This window comes from Notothenia rossii, assembly GCF_949606895.1.
Source record: "Notothenia rossii genome assembly, chromosome: 11".
NCBI classification, from domain to species: domain Eukaryota; kingdom Metazoa; phylum Chordata; class Actinopteri; order Perciformes; family Nototheniidae; genus Notothenia; species Notothenia rossii.
The window spans coordinates 6,044,721-6,067,165 of NC_136910.1; the positions used below are offsets into that span (position 1 = coordinate 6,044,721).

At 39.0% G+C, this 22,445-nt stretch overlaps 1 protein-coding gene and 1 long non-coding RNA gene across 3 annotated transcripts; one reads left to right on the top strand and one right to left on the bottom strand.

Moving 5' to 3' along the window:
* Positions 1–10,808: 10,808 nt before the first annotated feature.
* LOC307024894 lies at positions 10,809–16,938 on the top strand. Its single transcript, XR_013804020.1, has 3 exons — positions 10,809–13,355; positions 16,510–16,608; positions 16,800–16,938. It is a non-coding gene; the product is annotated as an uncharacterized lncRNA (long non-coding RNA).
* Positions 15,855–21,765, bottom strand: LOC307024892 (5-hydroxytryptamine receptor 3A-like). 2 transcript variants are annotated; one of them, XM_079659358.1, is made up of 8 exons: positions 21,333–21,765; positions 21,070–21,179; positions 18,624–18,793; positions 18,337–18,497; positions 17,010–17,220; positions 16,737–16,889; positions 16,546–16,628; positions 15,855–16,270 (listed from the first exon to the last, which is right to left on the bottom strand). In XM_079659358.1, the coding sequence occupies exons 1-8, from the start codon at positions 21,402–21,404 to the stop codon at positions 16,034–16,036; spliced, it is 1,197 nt and encodes a 398-aa protein (XP_079515484.1). In that variant the 5' UTR covers positions 21,405–21,765; the 3' UTR covers positions 15,855–16,033. The 2 variants fall into 2 exon arrangements, with proteins under 2 accessions (XP_079515484.1, XP_079515483.1); XM_079659357.1 differs by having other exon boundaries at positions 16,546–16,889.
* Between the last annotated feature and the right edge of the window lie 680 nt (positions 21,766–22,445).

A 22,445-nucleotide genomic window follows, 5' to 3' on the forward strand; every position in this document is an offset into this window, starting at 1 on the left:
GGATAATCCAAGAGATATTTTCTGTAACAAAGAGGCACTGCTGGGATTTGGACCCAGGATCTCCTGTTTACAAGACAGGTGCTTTGACCGCTAAGCTACAGCGCCTCTCAATAGTTTTCTTTTCATTCTCTCTCGTGAATTTTGTTTTTGTGACCAAAGCAAACCAAAGCCATATGACCATATTTACCGTGTGTCCAATGCATATGGCTTGTGTCACATTCATGAATATTTGGCCCTTGAGATTTAATGAATGACTCAATGAGCACCGAAAAACCCTTTCCGTCTGCTTCATTCCAAGTAGTGTAACCCAGATCATATCCTTTGAATGCAGGTTAAAAGTTCTCTGCTCCAGGTGAGGCTTGAACTCACAACCTCGGCATCACTCTGCAGGTTACTGTCTTATAAGAACCGCGCGCTGACCGATTGCGCCACTGGAGCACAAAATGTCAATAATATCAAAATCATTAGCCATTATTCTTGAATTTTCTAAATGTATCTGTTATTATAACCAAACACTCTCCGATGCTCTATTTGTATTACTTGGAGTACCGATACCGTCCACTAGACTCTTAGTTACGTCGCGAGCTGCGTACACAATATCATCTTAATGTTTAATCTTAATGCACACGCATTTTCCGTGCTTTCCAAGAGTTTAAAATAGTTTAATTCCACTGTTAAATAACCTGTTGGATACAAACATGCCACTTGTAAAAATGAAATAAAATGTCTTTGAACTGATATTTTTGTTTAGTTAGCTTAGAGGATGTTCCCTGAAAGATTGAAAAGTGTCAATGAAGATGTCAGACTTACTATATTTGTTAATAATCACACACAATACACGGAATTTGTGTGTTTGTGTATTCCAAGTAACTCTGCTGCCCCCTGGTGGCAAGTACATAAATGACGTGGCCCCCACCATCCAAGTAGCCCATCCCTGCTCAAGAGTCTTTCTTTTAGGTTTTAATCTGTCAGTAAAAAGTGAAAACGGTTGCTTTTAGGAATACCCAACCTCTATAAATTATAATTTTCTCAATCACTGTTCCTTATATAGATATTTACCAGTGGGCATCAGATACATCTAGTTTAACAAATCTAACTTATAAACACAAACTAACCCAAACCATTACTTCTGAGGTGGATAACTGCAAACTTTAAACTATCACCTAAGTCATTTTCAAGTACAAACCTTACCAAACATTTACTATTGAATGTAATTGAACGTGGTAAGGACGAGAGCTGCATCTAAATAGATGCTCTATGTAACAAAGAGGCACTGCTGGGAGTTGAACCCAGGATCTCCTGTTTACTAGACAGGCGCTTTACCGCTAAGCCACAGCACCGCGCCTACAGTTTTTATTTTTCTCAGATACTGTGCTCAGTAGTTTCCTTTCATTGTTCACAGGCGCTTTAAAATGTAGCCACAGCGCCCGTTTCTCCATCCACTACCTCCTTACTTTTTAACTTCCAGTGTGTCATTTTATTTATTGTCACAGTGAGGTATTAGATTGGTAATGCCCTAATATAGTTTACGCCCAAACTAAACTAAACCCTGATTTCAGAGGTGGATAACACACCTGATTCAAGAGATAGTTTCCTTAACATAGAGGCACTGCTGGGATTTGGACCCAGGATCTCCTGTTTACAAGACAGGCGCTTTGACCGCTAAGCTACAGCGCCTCCTTCACCATCATTTGTGTTGCAAGAAGACAGTGGGATAACAGATTGAAAAAGTACTAGATCAAAAACACTCAGCTTTGCAACAGTTTTTTTGCTAATAGCAAATTGATTTGACTCTTTTTTAAACCCCATACATCCTCACTATGAGTTTGGGTGAGTAACTCTGAATATAAACGTAACTTTGTTTGAAAGAAGAATGAAGAGGCCACTTTTGTGGTGGGATGTGAAACTAACTTTTTATTAGGTAGTCTTGTAATTTGGAGATAATCTCTGTATCAAAGAGGCACTGCTGGGATTTGAACCCAGGATCTCCTGTTTACGAGACAGGCGCTTTACCACTAAGCCACAGCGCCTTTTTGTACTATTACTACCTCCTTACTTTGAAAATTCAATTATTTCTCTTTATCTCTACACATGTTCTTTCAGGCTGTGAAATAATGTATTCATAAAGTCCCAAAATAACAATATGTTGATCTGTAATGTTGCATCCTGTCACGGTCAAGTATTAGATGGCGAATGCACTAATATAGTTGTACGCCCAAAATAAACCAAACCCCTAATTTGGAGGTGGATAATCCAAGAGATATTTTCTGTAACAAAGAGGCACTGCTGGGATTTGGACCCAGGATCTCCTGTTTACAAGACAGGCGCTTTGACCGCTAAGCTACAGCGCCTCTCAATAGTTTTCTTTTCATTCTCTCTCGTGAATTTTTTTTTTGTGACCAAAGCAAACCAAAGCCATATGACCATATTTACCGTGTGTCCAATGCATATGGCTTGTGTCACATTCATGAATATTTTGGCCCTTGAGATTTAATGAATGACTCAATGAGCACCGAAAAACCCTTTCCGTCTGCTTCATTCCAAGTAGTGTAACCCAGATCATATCCTTTGAATGCAGGTTGAAACTTCTCTGCTCCAGGTGAGGCTTGAACTCACAACCTCAGCATCACTCTGCAGGTTACTGTCTTATAAGTACCGCATGCTGACCGATTGCGCCACTGGAGCACAAAATGTCAATGATATCAAAATCATTAGCCATTATTCTTGAATTTTCTAAATGTATCTGTTATTATAACCAAACACTCTCCTATGCTCTATTTGTATTACTTGTAGTACCGATACCGTCCACTAGACTCCTAGTTACGTCGCGAGCTGCGTACACAATATCATCTTAATGTTTAATCTTAATGCACACGCATTTTCCGTACTTTCCAATAGTTTAAAATAGTTTAATTCCACTGTTAAATAACCTGTTCGATACAAACATGCCACTTGTAAAAATGAAATAACATTTCTGTGAACTGATATTTTTGTTTAGTGAGCTTAGAGGATGTTCCCTGAAAGATTGAAAAGTGTCAATGAAGATGTCAGACTTACTATATTTGTTAATAATCATACACAATACACGGAATTTGTGTGTTTGTGTATTCCAAATAACTCTGCTGCCCCCTGGTGGCCAGTACATAAATGACGTGGCCCCCACCATCCAAGTAGCCCATCCGTGCTCAAGAGTCTTTCTTTTAGGCTTTAATCTGTCAGTAGAAAGTGAAAACGGTTGCTTTTAGGAACACCCAACCTCTATAAATTATAATTTTCTCATTCACTGTTCCTTATATAGATATTTACCAGTGGGCATCAGATACATCTAGTTTAACAAATCTAACTTATAAACACAAACTAACCCAAACCATTACTTCTGAGGTGGATAACTGTGAACTTTAAACTATCACCTAAGTCATTTTCAAGTACAAAGCTGACCAAACATTTACTATTGAATGTAATTGAACGTGGTAACGACGAGAGCTGCATCTAAATAGATGCTCTATGTAACAAAGAGGCACTGCTGGGAGTTGAACCCAGGATCTCCTGTTTACTAGACAGGCGCTTTACCGCTAAGCCACAGCACCGCTCCTACAGTTTTTGTTTTTCTCAGATACTGTTCTCAGTAGTTTCCTTTCATTGTTCACAGGCGCTTTAAAATGTAGCCACAGCGCCCGTTCCTCCATCCACTACCTCCTTACTTTTTAACTTCCAGTGTGTCATTTTATTTCTGCAAATGTTTATTCACGCTGTGAAAATATGCTTTCATTAAATCCCAAAGCGAAAACATGTTCAGTTGTCATGTTGCATCCTGTTTGTCCGCTTGTCACAGTCAGGTATTAGATTGGTAATACCCTAATATAGTTTACGCCCAAACTAAACCAAACCCTTATTTCAGAGGTGGATAACACACCTGATTCAAGAGATAGTTTCCTTAACATAGAGGCCCTGCTGGGATTTGGACCCAGGATCTCCTGTTTACAAGACAGGCGCTTTGACCGCTAAGCTACAGCGCCTCCTTCGGCATCATTTGTGTTGCAAGAAGACAGTGGGATAGCAGATTGAAAAAGTACTAGATCAAAAACACTCAGCTTTGCAACAGTTTTTTTGCAAATAGCAAATTGATTTGACTCTTTTTTAAACCCCATACATCCTCACAATGAGTTTGGGTGAGTAACTCTGAATATCAACGTAACTTTGTTTGAAAGAACAATGAAGAGGCCACTTTTGTGGTGGGATGTGAAACTAACTTTTTATTAGGTAGTCTTGTAATTTGGAGATAATCTCTGTATCAAAGAGGCACTGCTGGGATTTGAACCCAGGATCTCCTGTTTACGAGACAGGCGCTTTACCACTAAGCCACAGCGCCTTTTTGTACTATTACTACCTCCTTACTTTGAAAATTCAATTCTTTCTCTTTATCTCTACACATGTTCTTTCAGGCTGTGAAATAATGTATTCATAAAGTCCCAAAATAACAATATGTTGATCTGTAATGTTGCATCCTGTCACGGTCAAGTAATAGATGGGGAATGCACTAATATAGTTGTACGCCCAAAATAAACCAAACCGCTAATTTGGAGGTGGATAATCCAAGACATATTTTCTGTAACAAAGAGGCACTGCTGGGATTCGGACCCAGGATCTCCTGTTTACAAGACAGGCGCTTTGACCGCTAAGCTACAGCGCCTCTCAATAGTTTTCTTTTCATTCTCTCTCCTTTATTTTTGCTGTTGTGACCAAAGCAAACCAAAGCCATATGACCATATTTACCGTGTGTCCAATGCATATGGCTTGTGTCACATTCATGAATATTTGGCCCTTGAGATGTAATGAATGACTCAATGAGCACCGAAAAACACTTTCCGTCTGCTTCATTCCAAGTAGTGTAACCCAGATAATATCCTTTGAATGCAGGTTAAAAGTTCTCTGCTCCAGGTGAGGCTTGAACTCACAACCTCCGCATCACTCTGCAGGTTATTGTCTAATAAGTACCGCGCGCTGACCGATTGCGCCACTGGAGCACAAAATGTCATTAATAGCAAAATCATTAGCTATTATTCTTGAATTTTCTAAATGTATCTGTTATTATAACCAAACACTCTCCAATGCTCTATTTGTATTACTTGTAGTACCGATACCGTCCACAAGACTCCTAGTTACGTCGCGAGCTGCATACACGATATCATCTTAATGTTTAATCTTAATGCACACGCATTTTCCGTGCTTTCCAATAGTTTAAAATATTTTAATTCCACTGTTAAATAACCTGTTCGATACAAACATGCCATACAAACATGCCACTTGTAAAAATTAAATAACATTTCTGTGAACTGATATTTTTGTTTAGTGAGCTTAGAGGATGTTCCCTGAAAGATTAAAAAATGTCAATGAAGATGTCAAACTTAATATATTTGTTAATAATCACACACAATACACGGAATTTGTGCGTTTGTGTATTCCAAGTAACTCTGCTGCCCCCTGGTGGCCAGTACATAAATGACGTGGCTCCCACCATCCAAGTAGCCCATCCGTGCTCAAGAGTCTTTCTTTTAGGCTTTAATCTGTCAGTAGAAAGTGAAAACGGTTGCTTTTAGGAACACCCAACCTCTATACATTATAATTTTCTCAATTACTGTTCCTTATATAGATATTTACCAGTGGGCATCAAATACATCTAGTTTAACAAATCTAACTTATAAACACAAACGAACCCAAACCATTACTTCTGAGGTGGATAACTGTCAACTTTAAACTATCACCTAAGTCATTTTCAAGTACAAACCTGACCAAACATTAACTATTGAATCTAATTGAACGTGGTAATGACGAGAGCTACATCTAAATAGATGCTCTATGTAACAAAGAGGCACTGCTGGGAGTTGAACCCAGGATCTCCTGTTTACTAGACAGGCGCTTTACCGCTAAGCCACAGCACCTCTCCTACAGTTTTTGTTTTTCTCAGATACTGTGCTCAGTAGTTTCCTTTCATTGTTCACAGGCGCTTTCAAATGTAGCCACAGCGCCCGTTTCTCCATCCACTACCTCCTTACTTTTTAACTTCCAGTGTGTCTTTTTATTTCTGCAAATGTTTATTCACGCTGTGAAAATATGCTTTCATAAAATCCCAAACGGAAAACATGTTTAGTTGTCATGTTGCATCCTGTTTGTCCGCTTGTTACAGTCAGGTATTAGATTGGTAATTCCCTAATATAGTTTACGCCCAAACTAAACCAAACCCTTATTTCAGAGGTGGATAACACACCTGATTCAAGAGATAGTTTCCTTAACATAGAGGCACTGCTGGGATTTGGACCCAGGATCTCCTGTTTACAAGACAGGCGCTTTGACCGCTAAGCTACAGCGCCTCCTTCACCATCATTTGTGTTGCAAGAAGACAGTGGGATAGCAGATTGAAAAAGTACTAGATCAAAAACACTCAGCTTTGCAACAGTTTTTATGCTAATAGCAAATTGATTTGACTCTTTTTTAAACCCCATACATCCTCACAATGAGTTTGGGTGAGTAACTCTGAATATAAACGTAACTGTGTTTGAAAGAACAATGAAGAGGCCACTTTTGTGGTGGGATGTGAAACTAACTTTTTATTGGGTAGCCTTGTAATTTGGAGATAATCTCTGTATCAAAGAGGCACTGCTGGGATTTGAACCCAGGATCTCCTGTTTACGAGACAGGCGCTTTACCACTAAGCCACAGCACCTTTTTGTACTATTACTACCTCCTTACTTTGAAAATGCAATTCTTTCTCTTTATCTCTACACATGTTCTTTCAGGCTGTGAAATAATGTATTCATAAAGTCCCAAAATAACAATATGTTGATCTGTAATGTTGCATCCTGTCACGGTCAAGTATTAGATGGGGAATGCACTAATATAGTTGTACGCCCAAAATAAACCAAACCCCTAATTTGGAGGTGGATAATCCAAGAGATATTTTCTGTAACAAAGAGGCACTGCTGGGATTTGGACCCAGGATCTCCTGTTTACAAGACAGGCGCTTTGACCGCTAAGCTACAGCGCCTCTCAATAGTTTTCTTTTCATTCTCTCTCCTGAATTTCTTTTTTGTGACCAAAGCAAACCAAAGCCATATGACCATATTTACCGTGTGTCCAATGCATATGGCTTGTGTCACATTCATGAATATTTGGCCCTTGGGATTTAATGAATGACTCAATGAGCACCGAAAAACACTTTCCGTCTGCTTCATTCCAAGTAGTGTAACCCAGATCATATCCTTTGAATGCAGGTTAAAACTTCTCTGCTCCAGGTGAGGCTTGAACTCACAACCTCGGCATCACTCTGCAGGTTACTGTCTTATAAGTACCGCGCGCTGACCGATTGCGCCACTGGAGCACAAAATGTCAATGATATCAAAATAATTTGCCATTATTCTTGAATTTTCTAAATGTATCTGTTATTATAACCAAACACTCTCCTTTGCTCTATTTGTATTACTTGTAGTACTGATACCGTCCACTAGACTCCTAGTTACGTCGCGAGCTGCGTACACGATATCATCTTAATGTTTAATCTTAATGCACACGCATTTTCCGTGCTTTCCAATAGTTTAAAATAGTTGATATTGGTTTAGTGAGCTTAGAGGATGTTCCCTTAAAGATTGAAAAATGTTAATAAAGATGTCAGACTTAGTATATTTGTTAATAATCACACACAATACACGGAATTTGTCTGTGTGTTCCAAGTAACTCTGCTGCCCCCTGGTGGCCAATACATAAATGACGTGGCCCCCACAATCCAAGTAGCCCATCCGTGCTCTAGAGTCTTTCTTTTAGGCTTTAATCTGTCAGTAGAAAGTGAAAACGGTTGCTTTTAGGAACACCCAACCTCTATAAATTATGATTTTCTCAATCACTGTTCCTTATATAGATATTTACCAGTGGGCATCAGATACTAGTTTAACAAATCTAACTTATAAACACAAACTAACCCAAACCATTACTTCTGAGGTGGATAACTGTGAACTTTAAACTATCACCTAAGTCATTTTCAAGTACAAACCTTAGCAAACCTTTACTATTGAATGTAATTGAACGTGGTAACGACGAGAGCTGCATCTAAATAGATGCTCTATGTAACAAAGAGGCACTGCTGGGAGTTGAACCCAGGATCTCCTGTTTACTAGACAGGCGCTTTACCGCTAAGCCACAGCGCCACTCCTACAGTTTTGTTTTTCTCAGATACTGTGCTCAGTAGTTTCCTTTCATTGTTCACAGGCGCTTTAAAATGTAGCCACAGCGCCCGTTTCTCCATCCACTACCTCCTTACTTTTTAACTTCCAGTGTCTCATTTTATTTCTGCAAATGTTTATTCACGCTGTGAAAATATGCTTTCATAAAATCCCAAAACGAAAACATGTTTAGTTGTCATGTTGCATCCTGTTTGTCCGCTTGTCACAGTCAGGTATTAGATTGGTAATGCCCTAATATAGTTTACGCCCAAACTAAACCAAACCCTTATTTCAGAGGTGGATAACACACCTGATTCAAGAGATATTTGCTGTAACAAAGAGGCACTGCTGGGATTTGGACCCAGGATCTCCTGTTTACAAGACAGGCGCTTTGACCGCTAAGCTACAGTGCCTCTCAATAGTTTTCTTTTCATTCTCTCTCCTGTATTTGTTTTTTGTGACCAAAGCAAACCAAAGCCATATGACCATATTTACCGTGTGTCCAATGCATATGGCTTGTGTCACATTCATGAATATTTGGCCCTTGAGATTGAATGAATGACTCAATGAGCACCGAAAAACCCTTTCCGTCTGCTTCATTCCAAGTAGTGTAACCTAGATCATATCCTTTGAATGCAGGTTAAAACTTCTCTGCTCCAGGTGAGGCTTGAACTCACAACCTCGGCATCACTCTGCAGGTTACTGTCTTATAAGTACCGCGCGCTGACCGATTGCGCCACTGGGTCACAAAATGTGAATAATATCAAAAACAATAGCCATTATTCTTGAATTTTCTAAATGTATCTGTTATTATAACCAAACACTCTCCTATGCTCTAGAGCAGGGATGGGCAAATGGCGGTCCGGTGGCCGCATGTGCTGTAGCCCCCACCTCCTCTTTTTGCGGCCCTCAGATCAATTTAGAAACAACGTGCCAGGATTTGAACCCAGGATTACATTACATTACATTACATTGAATTTAGCTGACGCTTTAATCCAAAGCGATTTACAATAAGTGGATTCAACCAAGAAGATGCAAACTTGAAGAAAACAGAATCATATAAGTACATCAGGTTTCATAGAGCCAAAACATTTCAAGTGCTATACTGGCTTTAGATAAGCCAGTCCTTTATTAGTATATAAGTGCTTTGTTGGAGCAAGTTGGAGGGTACTTTAATTCGAATCCTGGTGGTCTTTATAACAGTAAACCCTTTTGTTAGTAATTCTATCGCTCAAAGTGGAGTCGAAAGAGATGGTTTTTCAGTCTGCGCCGGAGGATCTCCTGTTAGACAGGCGCTTTACCAACTAAGCCACAGTACCACATCTTCAGTTTTTGTTTTTATCAGATACTTGGCTCAGCAGTTTCCTTTAATTCCTCCACAAAAAAATGTATTATCAGGCTGCAAATATTTATTTATATATGTAAAATAAAAAGTCACAAATCCATACTGTATTCAACATTTGCCACCAAGGTAATAGGATGTGTCATTGTAGTGCTGTCTCATTGTATTTTATTTTTTTTGATATCTTGCACTCGCAGGTATTTACCAGGTGACATCAGATAATCTGCAGGGGTTCATCGTTGACATTGGGAATGGCCGTTTGATCATTTGAATGCCCAAACTAAAACAAACCCTTACTTCAGAGGTGAATAAAACACAGATTGCAAGTGATATTTTCTGCAACAAAAGGGACTGCTGGGATTTGGACCATAGACTGTATAAATGGACGTAGTGTCCGTGACGTCACCCATAGAATTTTGCAGTTGCTGTGAAGCCCTTAGTAGGCGGAGTCGGCCACTGCCGTCTCAACAGTGGCGTCAGAGTCTAACTCCCGCCCGATCCAAATAAGGGCAGAGAGGCGGGACCTGTTGTCACCAAGCTGGAAACTCCAGGGTTGCGTTCCAATAGTCCATTTAGTTTAGGAACCTTCCTAACGGAGTGAAATGACCCGGAAGTACGTCAGTGGCAGCCATGTTAAGTGCCGTTCCAATTCTCCAAATGAAAGGAAAGGAGGTTTCAAACTTCCTTTATAACCTCCTTTAGCTTAGGAACCACTGGACCTCCCATACCGAAAGGAGAGGAGAAAATGCTGCCCCACAATGCCTTGCAGCCGCAGCATTTGCGTCACATAACAGTCGGCCATTCACGGAAACAAACGATTATGACGGAGAAATTATATCATGAAAGTTAGAGTGCTTATTAAGCATTTTAAAACGTATGTGGTAAGTTGCCAAAGTGCTTTATTTTGAACGTTCATCAGTATTATAATCAAAAAGAGAAATATGAACGTTAGTTTTTACTGAAATGATCAAATAAAGTCAACATTTCACTGAGCTGTGTGGGGTTTGTTCAACTTTTAAAAGATGTTTGAATGGTGATGTACACAGTGATAGATGTTAAGGACTAACGTTTATAATAAATACATTTGTATTGATTTTAAGATATTTTCATACAATCATACGTATTGGGATCATTTGTATTAATGTGGACCGGAGGGAGAGGGTGACGAGCATAAATTTAACTTACAACTTTGGTCATGAAGAATATGTTTCTCTGTTGTCCACGTTCATAAAGCATAAAGCAACAACATCAGAGCACGGTGCAGATTCTCTAGATGAGTCCCTCGTTCTTATTAAACATCCATGTTGTAGTCCGTTGTATAGAACACTGTAGTTTCCATAGTTTCACCGCAGCAGCAGACGCACACAATGACGTCCGCTGGCGCATCATAAACACGTCAGATAGTGAAAGTGCATTCGGATTCTCTAAAGCAGTGGTTCTCAAAGTGGGGTCCGCGACCCCCCGGGGGTCCGTGGCACTCTGCCAGGGGGTCCGTGAAAAGTTTTCAGATTCATTAATTTAAATGATCATGATATCATTTTTTTTTCATTTTTTTTTTTTTTACAAAAGGCTTCATAGTTCAACAAATAATATTTTATTTTTTTAATCTAAAATAGTTCATAGATTACGTTCTAATCTAACAAATCTATACATTTAAAAATCAAGCGCGTCACTCGTTACCATGGAAACAACAATAACTGGTACGTCAGTCAGAGAGCGCCACTGCTAGCATCATAGAGATATAACACGGCTAGCATACTACGAAGATGGACCGATTTTTAAAACGACAGGTTACGGCTACAAATGAAGTAAATGAAAAACAAAAAACAAAAGTAAGGAAATACGATGAGGAGTATCTCCAATAAGGATTTATTGAAGTGGAAGGGAAACCGAAATGTCTGATATGCCTGCGGTGTCTTGCCAATGAGGCGATGAAGCCTGCCAAATTGAAGAGGCACCTCGAGACCAAGCATCCAGATTATGTAAAAAAAGACCGGGCTTTTTTTGAGAGGAAGGGCGAGGACTACAGCCAGCAACAACAACGGATGGTTAATGTTACGTCTGTTTCTGCTAAAGAGCAGATGACGAATTTAGGACATGTCTGCTGATATCAAATCACAACTGCTGGAAAGACTGAGAGGGTCTAAATTCGCGGTTCAATTGGATGAGTCCACTGATGTGTCCGGCTCTGCGCGGCTCATCGCACTGGCGCGAGAGGAGAGGGAGAGCCGCAGAAGTGAGACTGACTGAGATTACTTTGAGCAACATGCATGGGAATAAGTTACAATATAATACATTTGTGTATATTTCTCGCTATTCAGATGGTCTGCTGCCTGGTGCTGCTGTTGCGCAATGTGCAGTAGTGTCCTCTTTTCGCACCATGACATTATCAGTTATGAATTTGTTTTTCACTGCTTGAGAAAATGGACTTGTGGCTGAGAGCGTGTGAAAAATGTCAATTGTGTGAGAGTTGGCAGCCCTGTGAACTCGCTTGACATTATTATGTATGAAACTGCCAATCAGATTTATTTACTTATTAATCGAAGGTGCCGAAACGCTGTTCTGGATCGTTCCCGCCCACTTTAAACCATGTGTGTGTGTGTGTGTGTGTGTGTGTGTGTGTGTGTGTGTGTGTGTGTGTGTGTGTGTGTGTGTGTGTGTGTGTGTGTGTGTGTGTGTGTGTGTGTGTGTGTGTGTGTGTGTGTGTGTGTGTGTGTGTGTGTGTGTGTGTGTGTGTGTGGTTATGTGTGTGAGCAACAGAAATGTCAGATACTGTATGTTGCATTTATTGATTTAGTTTGATATGTGTGTCTTCACTTGCAGAGAGAAGCAATCAGCTTCATGGACTGCCTTGCATCACTCCAATAGTGTCCAGAGCTGGCTGCCATTATAAGTAGTGGTTTGGGATTGTAGCAATGCAGTTGCAGTTGTTTTGCAATTTACTTGATATATGTTGCAATGCAGGCATGTGTTCAATTGTTTATAGCCTGCATTTATTTTGTTATTAGACTTTTATAAATCATTTAATTTTAACTAAGAGTGAAACACTTGATGTGTTATCTTTGTGTGTGTGTGTGTGTGTGTGTGTGTGTGTGTGTGTGTGTGTGTGTGTGTGTGTGTGTGTGTGTGTGTGTGTGTGTGTGGTGTGTGTGTGTTCTGAAATGCACTTCAAATTATCACTTTTCTCTTGATTTCCCTTTGATATTTTGTTTAGGTACAGTATTACTTGCAGCTAATTGATTGATTGTTTTATGGGTATTCTGTGTTGAGATGGTGCAAATATTTTTAATACATATCTAATATATTTCTAATACATTGCTCTTGTGTTCTTCTTTCACATAACTAAGACTATAGAAGTGTAAAAAATAGGCTACATCAGATTATTCCAAGGGACATACATGTCGAGTCAAGTCAAGTCAATTTTTATTTATATAGCCCAAAATCACAAATCAGAATGAGGGGGTCCTTGGTGTATTCTCTATCTTGTAAGGGGTCCTTGGCTGAAAAACAATTGAGAACCTCTGCTCTAAAGTACCGCAGTCTCTTCTCCTAAGTCCTTTTGAATTCTCCTATCCACTATCCCTTAACCCCGTGACGTTTCACTCAGAGGTCAAGGAATAGGATATAGGGTTAGAATTTAGGAGCTGATTTTTGGATTATCGGAACGCAACCCTGAGCTATAGCTGAGGCTAACAAGCTAAGCTAACATGCTCAGCAGAGCTGGCTGCTCTGTGATGCTAGCTGGCTAACCTACGTCTGTTGCTCCCCATCTGTACACTGCTGTAGCATTTTACGTTTCTAAGGTAAGCGGACAAAAAATATTCAGTAGAATTATTAATAATAATCTAAGTTATTGAGTTTTTAGGATAATACTTCAGAATCTTAAAATCCATTAAGTGCAGTGGTTCCAAAAGTGGGGCGCAGAGGCGTGACACGCGAGAGACTAGGAGGAAAAATGGATATTAAAAAACAAAAACAAAAGTAAAAGAAAATATATTTCATAATTTGAAAAATTATGGATTCGAAAATAATATGATACAGTACAGTACTATTACGTCTGGGTCTCTGTGTTTCATTAAAGCTTGGCTATGTGTGTGTGTGGAACGAGCCATTTTGTGTGCATGCGAGAGAGAGAGCGCACCGGTACCGGAGATCGTTGTTGTTAGCTTCTGGTGCTAGCGAGCTACGGTAACGGATATAAGGAGTTTTTTCAACAACAAGGTGGAGGAGAGCCCTCTCCTGTCAGACTGAGCGGCTCAGTGAGCTAAAGGACTCTCTCAGTGTTATCTCAGTGGGTCTCAAACGTTTTGGTCACCATTAATGTAAACAATTATTTCCGAGGCACATGTTTATATGATCATTATAGTTATAAAAAAATAAGAGAATAAATGAAAAATAGGTTTAAAATACTATATGACAGTAAAAAAATAATAAAGTTTAAAAGGGTGATTTGTAAAATATCCAAAAGGAAAGAGTAAACCTGTTTACAGTTCTGTTTCAAATGGGTGTTGAGAGAGGTATCCATAGAACTCTTCATTTTGCTCTCAAAGTGCACCAGATTGATGCTTTTAACTTCAATATTTAAAAATAAATCTTCCCGGGGGAGCTTGCCCCCGGACCCCCCTAGAAGAGGTCCATACACCACCTATAAAAATAGCACTTTACCCCTGCTTACACCTATATGCCATGAGCTGATTATCGAGCCTTCATTGCAACAGTTGCGGGTACACTGTGTATTTGCGTGGGGATTGTTGCAGTAGAACATTCCACTGTGGCGACCGGTACATTAATGAGTACCCTCTATGAAACGTCAAGCTACCCCACAGCACCCCCAAAAGAAATCTCTGACGCCGCCACTGACCCTGACTTGTGTTGGGGGGGCCTGACAGAAAAAGTTTGAGAACCACTGCCTTAAGGTTTGTATATAGTTGTGCGTAATTCAACACTGGAATCAAGCAAATATTAATATGTTTGCATGACATTAGTTATTTATATTTTGTTGCCACTTAATTATACGTGTAATACATTTAAATGAATCTAAGATACACGTGATTGCATGCTTTTACCTAAAAAGGACCCATATGGACAAAAAAGTCCACAGTGATACCGGAGGGTTGCACTTGTGTCCTATTTTTCCCAAACCCTGACAACTGCAGGACACACACAACCAAACACACTAACAAACAAAGAATAAACACATACACAAATAGATTAAAAAACATTTTGTTTGAATTTTTTATTTGATTAGTATGAAGTCTAAAATGTTGTAGAACGAGATGGCAGGATTAATATTTCATGTAAATACATTATGTACTGCAGATGTAATTTTTATTTTAAACCACAACAAGCTAAGGTAAAATGACTTGAACTATAGAAGAAGATACTAATGTAAAGCCTTAATAAAAGTATACTTGTTTAGTATGGTGGAATAGTCAATAATAGTGTTTCCATAGCATTTCCACAAAGAAGCAACACTCACAGTTTTCAATATATAATATAAAGTCATATATTACTGTCACTTTACTGTAGGAGATATTTATGTAAATTGTTGGCATTTCATTTGATTATGATAGATATATCAGGCAGTATTATTCTAGACACTTAGGGCTTGTGATTAGATGCAGAAGGTTGTATATAAGGGCACATAGTTGACAGGTAGAGGGACAGCACACAGTTCTCACAAGATCTACAGACTAGAACACTCACTTGCAGAATTGGAAAGCCTCTTAATGTTCAACAATTAAGAGAACATGCCATTACATTTACAATACTTCTTTGTACGGTTACACCATGGCTGTTCAAGTGATCGATATAGTGTTATGCGTGAACATCGACATTAAAGGAAGATTAAAATGTGTAATGTGACATAGCACAATGTAGTAGATTAATTACAACGCAAAGTGTCTGCCCATCTTAAGTTAATATTTATAATAGTAATATATGGCTGCATACTCTTTATTGAGCATAGCATAACTTGCTGTCATTAATCATAAATAACTGTTGATTAATGGTTTCCCCCTGTGGGTTCATGTATTGATTCCTAACAAGTCAGTTGAACCCTCGACCCCCTCTTAAAATTAACAACGAGTTTTGTTTAAAACGTTGGTTCTGACTAACCAACTTAAACTACGGATGTGAAACTGACTACAGATGCGTTAAAGAACATTTTAATTGAAGCAATGTCCTCATCAAGTCAGCCTGGAGACAGGTTTTAAAGTTTGTCAAAAGGTGATCAATATAAAGTTTAGATGATCGAAAGGGTTAGTGTTTGAAGCAATAGTTAATTTAGTAGACTGTTTCCCTGTGGATATGTTTGGCTTTTGAATTTGTGACAGACTCTAGTTTTGCAAGTTTATTCCACAGACATGTGCTGCCTTCAGTAGAAGAATGTATCATCAATTCTCTCCGGTGACAAACTTGCAAAGATACAAGTCAGTTAGTAAAAAAAACATGTTTCTGAATAGACCCCAATTGTTTACCACTACTCGTCGTTTGCATTCATCCATTCTGAACAGATGATAACCAAAAACAGAGCGGACACTATGACATAGACAAAAAAGAAAATGATGTCCAATTTTTTAGCCACCCTGGTCCAGTAGTCGGGCGTCCTTTCTTCCTTCCTGCTGAGGAGCAGAGAGAGTGCTTTCACCGCCTCACTCAGCTCATCTGGGAGCTTCTCCAGGGAATCGGACTCCTCCATCAGTTGGCTTCTTTTGTCCTGCAGACGGTTTTTGGTGGATTGATCATTAACAAGATTATGAACCATTACAAATAGAAAACGGTTCAACCTTTAACATTCTTGATTTGTGTCCATTGTGCTCAAAGAATACAAATATTTCACATTCATAATCCAACGGCAACATCTCTTCCCACAAACAAACCTCTGAAACTGTGAGTAACCCTAAACTGTTTTATACTGTACTAGTATTTATTTTAGTTTATTTTTTTTAAATTTAGGCACACATTCCCTTTACAGAGTAACCCAATCCTCACCTCTTTGCCCAACGACAGCACTTCAGATGGCGGTTCATCAGACACATTACACACAGAAGCACAGTGAGTCCATTTCTTCACATCTGAAAGGAAATTGTTGACACATGACAACGGCATGTTCAGAAGATGGATTATTAGTCCTACATTTTTCTTTGTGTATTCAAATAATATAAATAAAGTGTCCATCATACAGTAGTTGCCCTGTTTGTCTCCACAGTCCTTACTCAGGCCTTTATCTGCCTGGTTTTCTTCAGGTGCAGAGTCTCTATCAATCAGATACATCACCAAAATCGTCTCCAGAAGGCTGATCATCATCAAACCAAATATCCCAATGCAGAAGAGCGCTAAAGAGAAAAGGCAACGTCATGAAAGTGACACCAATGACAAGAAACTAAATCAGTTCATGTGTTGTTTCTGCTTAATGGAAATGAAAGTGAAATCAAATAATGACTGAGTTGCTTTACCTATAAGCGGTATCCTCTCTGAAGAGGAAGGCAGAATGTCATTGAGAATAAGCTGCATCACAGTGACAGCGAGCAGCACAGTGACCTTGAAGCTGAGCTTCTCGCCCCCGCTGTCTGAGATCAGGAAGGAGGCCAAGTCCAGACAGAAGAAGAAAAGGATGGGCACTAAGAAGTTGGCGATGTAAAGGACAGAACGCCTCTTCATCGTGATCTGTGAAACTTCTAATGGTCAGTTGGTTCATGATACTCAAATAAATCTTTTTTAAGTAAATTATGTTAAATCAGAATCAGAATACCTTTATTAGACATTTACATTGTAAAAATCTAAACTATTTTCATCAATTAATTCATCAGTGGAGCTGCTTTGTGTGGAATATGGCAGAATTTATTTTACTGACATTTGGAGAATTTATGTTTTATATTATATTACATTATATTTTGGTAATGGATTGATAAACACACTGCTGCAACAAACGTCTGGAGAATTTAATCATGCATTCAGCAGCTAAGGAGACACATATTCCCCTAAGGAGATGGTAGAGACCGAAAACAGAACTAAAAATAGTAGTGAATATTGAGCTTCAATTGCCAAGGTGTTCAGAAACAAATTAATTTCAATGTTGCTCCAGTACTAATGTATGTGTTCATAAGTGTGATGGAAACTTCTGAAGCAATGGAGACGAAACTCAGAGAGACAGGGGGAGAGCTGGAACTTTGATGGCAAACACTGATGGTTTATTTGGAGCTTCGGCCGGAGAATTCACAAGACAGGTGCTGTGCCACGAGTTGACACAGCGGTTGCCAATCCAATTCTGAAGATCTCTACCCCAGACCCCTGTATATAGCTCTGAGAGAATAATCTACATTGTGCATTACAAGATAAAGCAGGCAAAGCACTATAACACCTCTATCAGCTGACGCCAACAGGCAGGGACAGGGAGACCAAACACTGAGAGCACAGCAGCCCAAGTTTGTAGGCCTGTGCTCAGTGAGGGCAGTACAAACTGAGAAACTGGGTCAAAGGTATGGGCCTAGGAAAATATTTCCTCAACAATAAGAAACAGTTTGACTAATTGTTTCCGTTTACACCCAGTGTCCAAAAAAGAAAAGCTGTAGATGTTGGTTTAAGTAGAATAAATAACTCCTGCAAACTGTCCTCTAAACTGGCAGTCACACATTTCCATCATATTATAAATGTGCCAGTGTTTAATTCTGCTTTTTATATTGCAGGTTAAATGCAAAAGCAGCAAGTGGAATATCAGAAATCTACATGCAAATATTTGCCAGAAGAAACACATTTTGACATTAAAATGTCCTCAATACTTACAGTATAAATAATCCTGCTTTGATTAAAATTATTGATGGTGAGAGTTGTTGTGTTGACTGTCAAGTTGAGGAACAGCCACTCATACTGGTTCCCCATATCTTCAAGAGTCCACTTAGTCAAATGTTCATTGGTGCCAATGACGTCAAACGTAATGCCATCATCTGAAGTGAAAATAATATGGGTTTTCTTATCCGGTCAACAAAGAAGAAATGCATGTGGGCGCGCACACACACACACACACACACACACACACAATTTAGATTGCTTTCTAGCTTTCGAAGGCTCACCATTGTATACAATTGACTTGAAAGACAAGCTGCAGTTCTGAACGTCGAAGGGAAATTTGTAAACTTGCATCTTGCATGTGCTGACCACCGTAAGGTAATTCTCATCTTCAATGTTACCATCAGAGTGAAGGGTGACAAAAGGACTCTGAGGAGTCTTGTCCTTCACCCTCCTGTAGGAAAATACATTCAGGACACATACATATAAACCATTTAACATAAATCTACCTTAACATTGATACTGTTAAACTCTTTAGTTTACTCTAGTTGTCATGCAGGAGAGCAGAGCAGGGTGGGCCCACGTACAGGATTAATGTAGGTTACCAGGAATAAACAGAGCAGGGCAAGGCAGGGCAGGCAAGGCAAACCAAACTAAACAGAAACCTCCCCATGAACAAAACAAGGGTCTGACAAACACCAACAGAAAACCAGAACTCAATATATGAAGAACTAATCACAAGGACAAGACACGTCTCGGCGGGGCAGTAATAACACAAAGGCACCATGTGAACAGAATCAGGTAACCAAACAGTCTGGAAGACACGGAGACAGGAAGTAAAAACAGACATAACACAGGGGGTGATCACTTTTCAAAATAAAGCAGGAAACACTGATATGGAGATTGAGACACTAGTTTTCCGCTGGTTCTTTAAATATAGAAATCAACAAGGTATAACAATATAAAGTATATCAACCTCTTAAAAATGAGTACCCCGGCTCATGTCACTTAGGCAGTCTGCTTCATTATTTATTTCATTCTCAGCAAAGTTACATTGTTTTTCCTACTTTTTCTGTCTTGGTATATAGAAACAATATACGAGTACCTTGTAGGTTACTAAGTAGTTCAAAAACAATTGCAGCCTAATAAGTCACCCGAAAGGTTACAACACCATACTAAAGTTCTAAATGACATTTACTTGAACACTGACAAAAGCAAAATATCAGTCCTAATATTGCTGGACCTCAGTGCTGTATTTGATACAGTTGACCACAACATTTTACTGGACGGATTGGAAAACTGGGTTGGACTATCTGACAAAGCCCTTCACTGGTTTGAATCGTATCTGTGGGACAGAGAGGTTTTTGTATCCGTTGGTCCTTCCAAATATCAAAAAAACACCCATGACATGTGGAGTTCCCCAAGGTTCGATTCTCGGTCCAGTTCTGTTCGATATTTACATGCTCCCACTTGCTCGTATCGTGAAACAATACATATCCTACCATAGCTATGCAGATGACACACATTTATATCACAATAAACCCTGACGACAAAGGACCATTAGAATCTCTGAAATGCTGCATACAACCAATCAGCACCCGGATGAATCACAATTTCCTGCAACTTAATAACGACAAAACGGAAACAATTGTTTTTGGTGCCAAAAAGGAACGGGCCACTATCAGAACTCAATTAGAAAAAATACTGTTAAAAACATCAGACAATGTCAGAAACCTTGGTGTAGTTATGGACTCTGATTTAAATTTCAAAAAACACATCAAAGGTATCCCAAAATCAGCTTTTTATCACGTAAAAACCATAGCCAGACTGAAAACACTTATGACCCAACATCACCTCAGTTCTACAAGATCTGCACTGGCTTCGTATTACACAAAGGATACACTTCAAAATCCTACTTTCAACATACAAAACAATTAATGGATTGAGACCAAAATACATGTCAGAGATGCTTCACTGTTACGAGCCAGCCAGAGCTCTCAGATCAACAGGAGCGGGTTTACTCGTCGTCCCCAGAGTCAGAACTACATTTGCAGAAGCAGCTTTTAGTTTTTATGCACCACTTATGCAAACTGCCTGAAATGTTGAGGTTCGCCCCAACCCTGGGTTCTTTTAAATCAAGGTTAACCGTGCCTTATCATTGCACTTTAAGTTACCACCAGGATTTTATCGCTTTTATGAAGTTTCTTTTTTTTGTGTGATTTAGATTCTGTGTTTGTTTTGTTTTTAATTATTATGTGTTGAATGCCTATGTGAAGCACTTTGAATTGTGATCTTAAAATGTGCTATACAAATAAAATAAACTTGACCCTTGACCCTTTGTCTCTCCCTTGTTTGTGTAACAAGCAAATATTGTATTAATTATTCCATGTACATATTAATTAAACCCTAATGGTGTGTATTAAGTAAGATATTTAATGTTTTTCGAGTGCAATATTACTCCAACATTAAGCCTGACATATCTTCTAAAAAAGTAGAACATTGAAAACATAGAAGTAAGTCTGTTCCAAGAGAGTGATACGATTGTAAAATACAACACATTTGTTTAAAAAATATAATTGGAATAATATAACATGTTTGAAAGTTGTAGCACAATCGTTTTTACATCCAAATGATTTAGCTTGTGTGTCCTTCCTAACAGTAACACGCTCTATCATCAGTTTCTGTTGTGAGTGTGTGTATTTGTGAGTAAGCACAAACATTCAAACTTACATCTCTTCAATCATCAGATCTGGTTTCCACAACAAATCAGCAGGAAGAACTAGATATGTAATTCCACAAAATTCATCTGAATTCCAATGTATGTCAGGATCTCTCCATCTCTACAGAGAAAAACAAAGAAGGAAGGAGATCCGGAAGAAAGGAAGGAAGAAGGGGGAGAAAGAGAAATAAAAGCTGAAAAGATGCAGTTAAATTAAAATAACTTTCACCAATGATGATCATGAAAACTGCCGTCTTTCTCAAAGACAACTCACCATATAAATCCAAATGTAGGAAACCAAAGTCTGGTCAATCTCTCTCTGTAAGCAAAAGAAATGTGTCAACATCTTTACGGCAGCACAATTAACATTTCACTCTGACAGTTTGGATATAAAATAAAAAATATATAAGATTCGAGGAAGAAGGACATACACATGTCTAAACCAAATGTAGTTAGTGCTGTATAAACCTGATGAGACTACAAAGCTGAATTAAGCCCTGTGAGTCAAAAGGTTACAAAACACTTGTGCTTCCCAGTATTTGATGTTGTTAGCCTTTAGACCTCTGGAGTAGGCCACAGGGCCAGCCTATCCTCCTACAAAAAACGACCATATGGGCCGATTGTTCATTCCCTTATTAGGACCCAGAGACACGTTTTAAAGTGTGTGTTGTTTCTTACACGACCACTAGAGTTGCTCTAGTGGTCGTGTAAGAAACAACATGCTCCCGGCCCGTTCATTGCAAACGCTATGGAGGGACGTTTATTTACAAATAACCCTCTCTGGAAAATCCTAGATTGTGGAATAGTTTGGCCATTAAAATGCTTTTTGATCCGATTTCTGGCGAGAAGTGTATATTGTACTCTTAGAATCCACGTCCAGTCGATGTGTAGGATCTATAGTTTGATAGATATTACGAAGATGATTTGAGGTCTCGCCAGGAGAACGTGTATGCAGCTACGTGTATGTAAAGTTAGCCTGGGTGAAAACAGCTTTTCAGGTCTCGAAGTTTTCATAATAAAACCGGATATATTCCCCTCACTGTCAAATGATTACACAGTGATATCTGCATTACTCATCCACTAAAAAAACTCAGTTTATTCTTGTTAATTACACAATATTGATTGGTTTAAATGGTGTACAATGCTTTTGTGTTTTTAACTTTCGATTCAGAGAAACAAATTGTTTTTTCGGAATTTAGACACTACAGTTTCCGAAGACACTACACTACCCAGAATCCCCAGCTATCGTTCGGGACTACAACATCCGCCTTGCTTTACAAACCCCGTGATTAGTCATCAAGCCCTGTGATTGGATGTTGGAGTGACAGTGCGACAAGGTTACGCTGAGCATCAAACAGCTCTATGAAATGGAATGGAACCACGGCAG

Excerpts from the sequence above, each read along its gene's own strand:
- LOC307024892 (XM_079659357.1), bottom strand. The coding sequence starts at position 21,404 with ATGTTGACACATTTCTTTTGCTTACAGAGAGAGATTGACCAGACTTTG. Across the intron at positions 18,498-18,623 it reads CAAGTCAATTGTATACAATG|ATGATGGCATTACGTTTGAC; the intron begins GTGAGCCTTCGA and ends TTTTCACTTCAG. Across the intron at positions 17,221-18,336 it reads AAAGCAGGATTATTTATACT|ATCACGATGAAGAGGCGTTC; the intron begins GTAAGTATTGAG and ends GAAGTTTCACAG.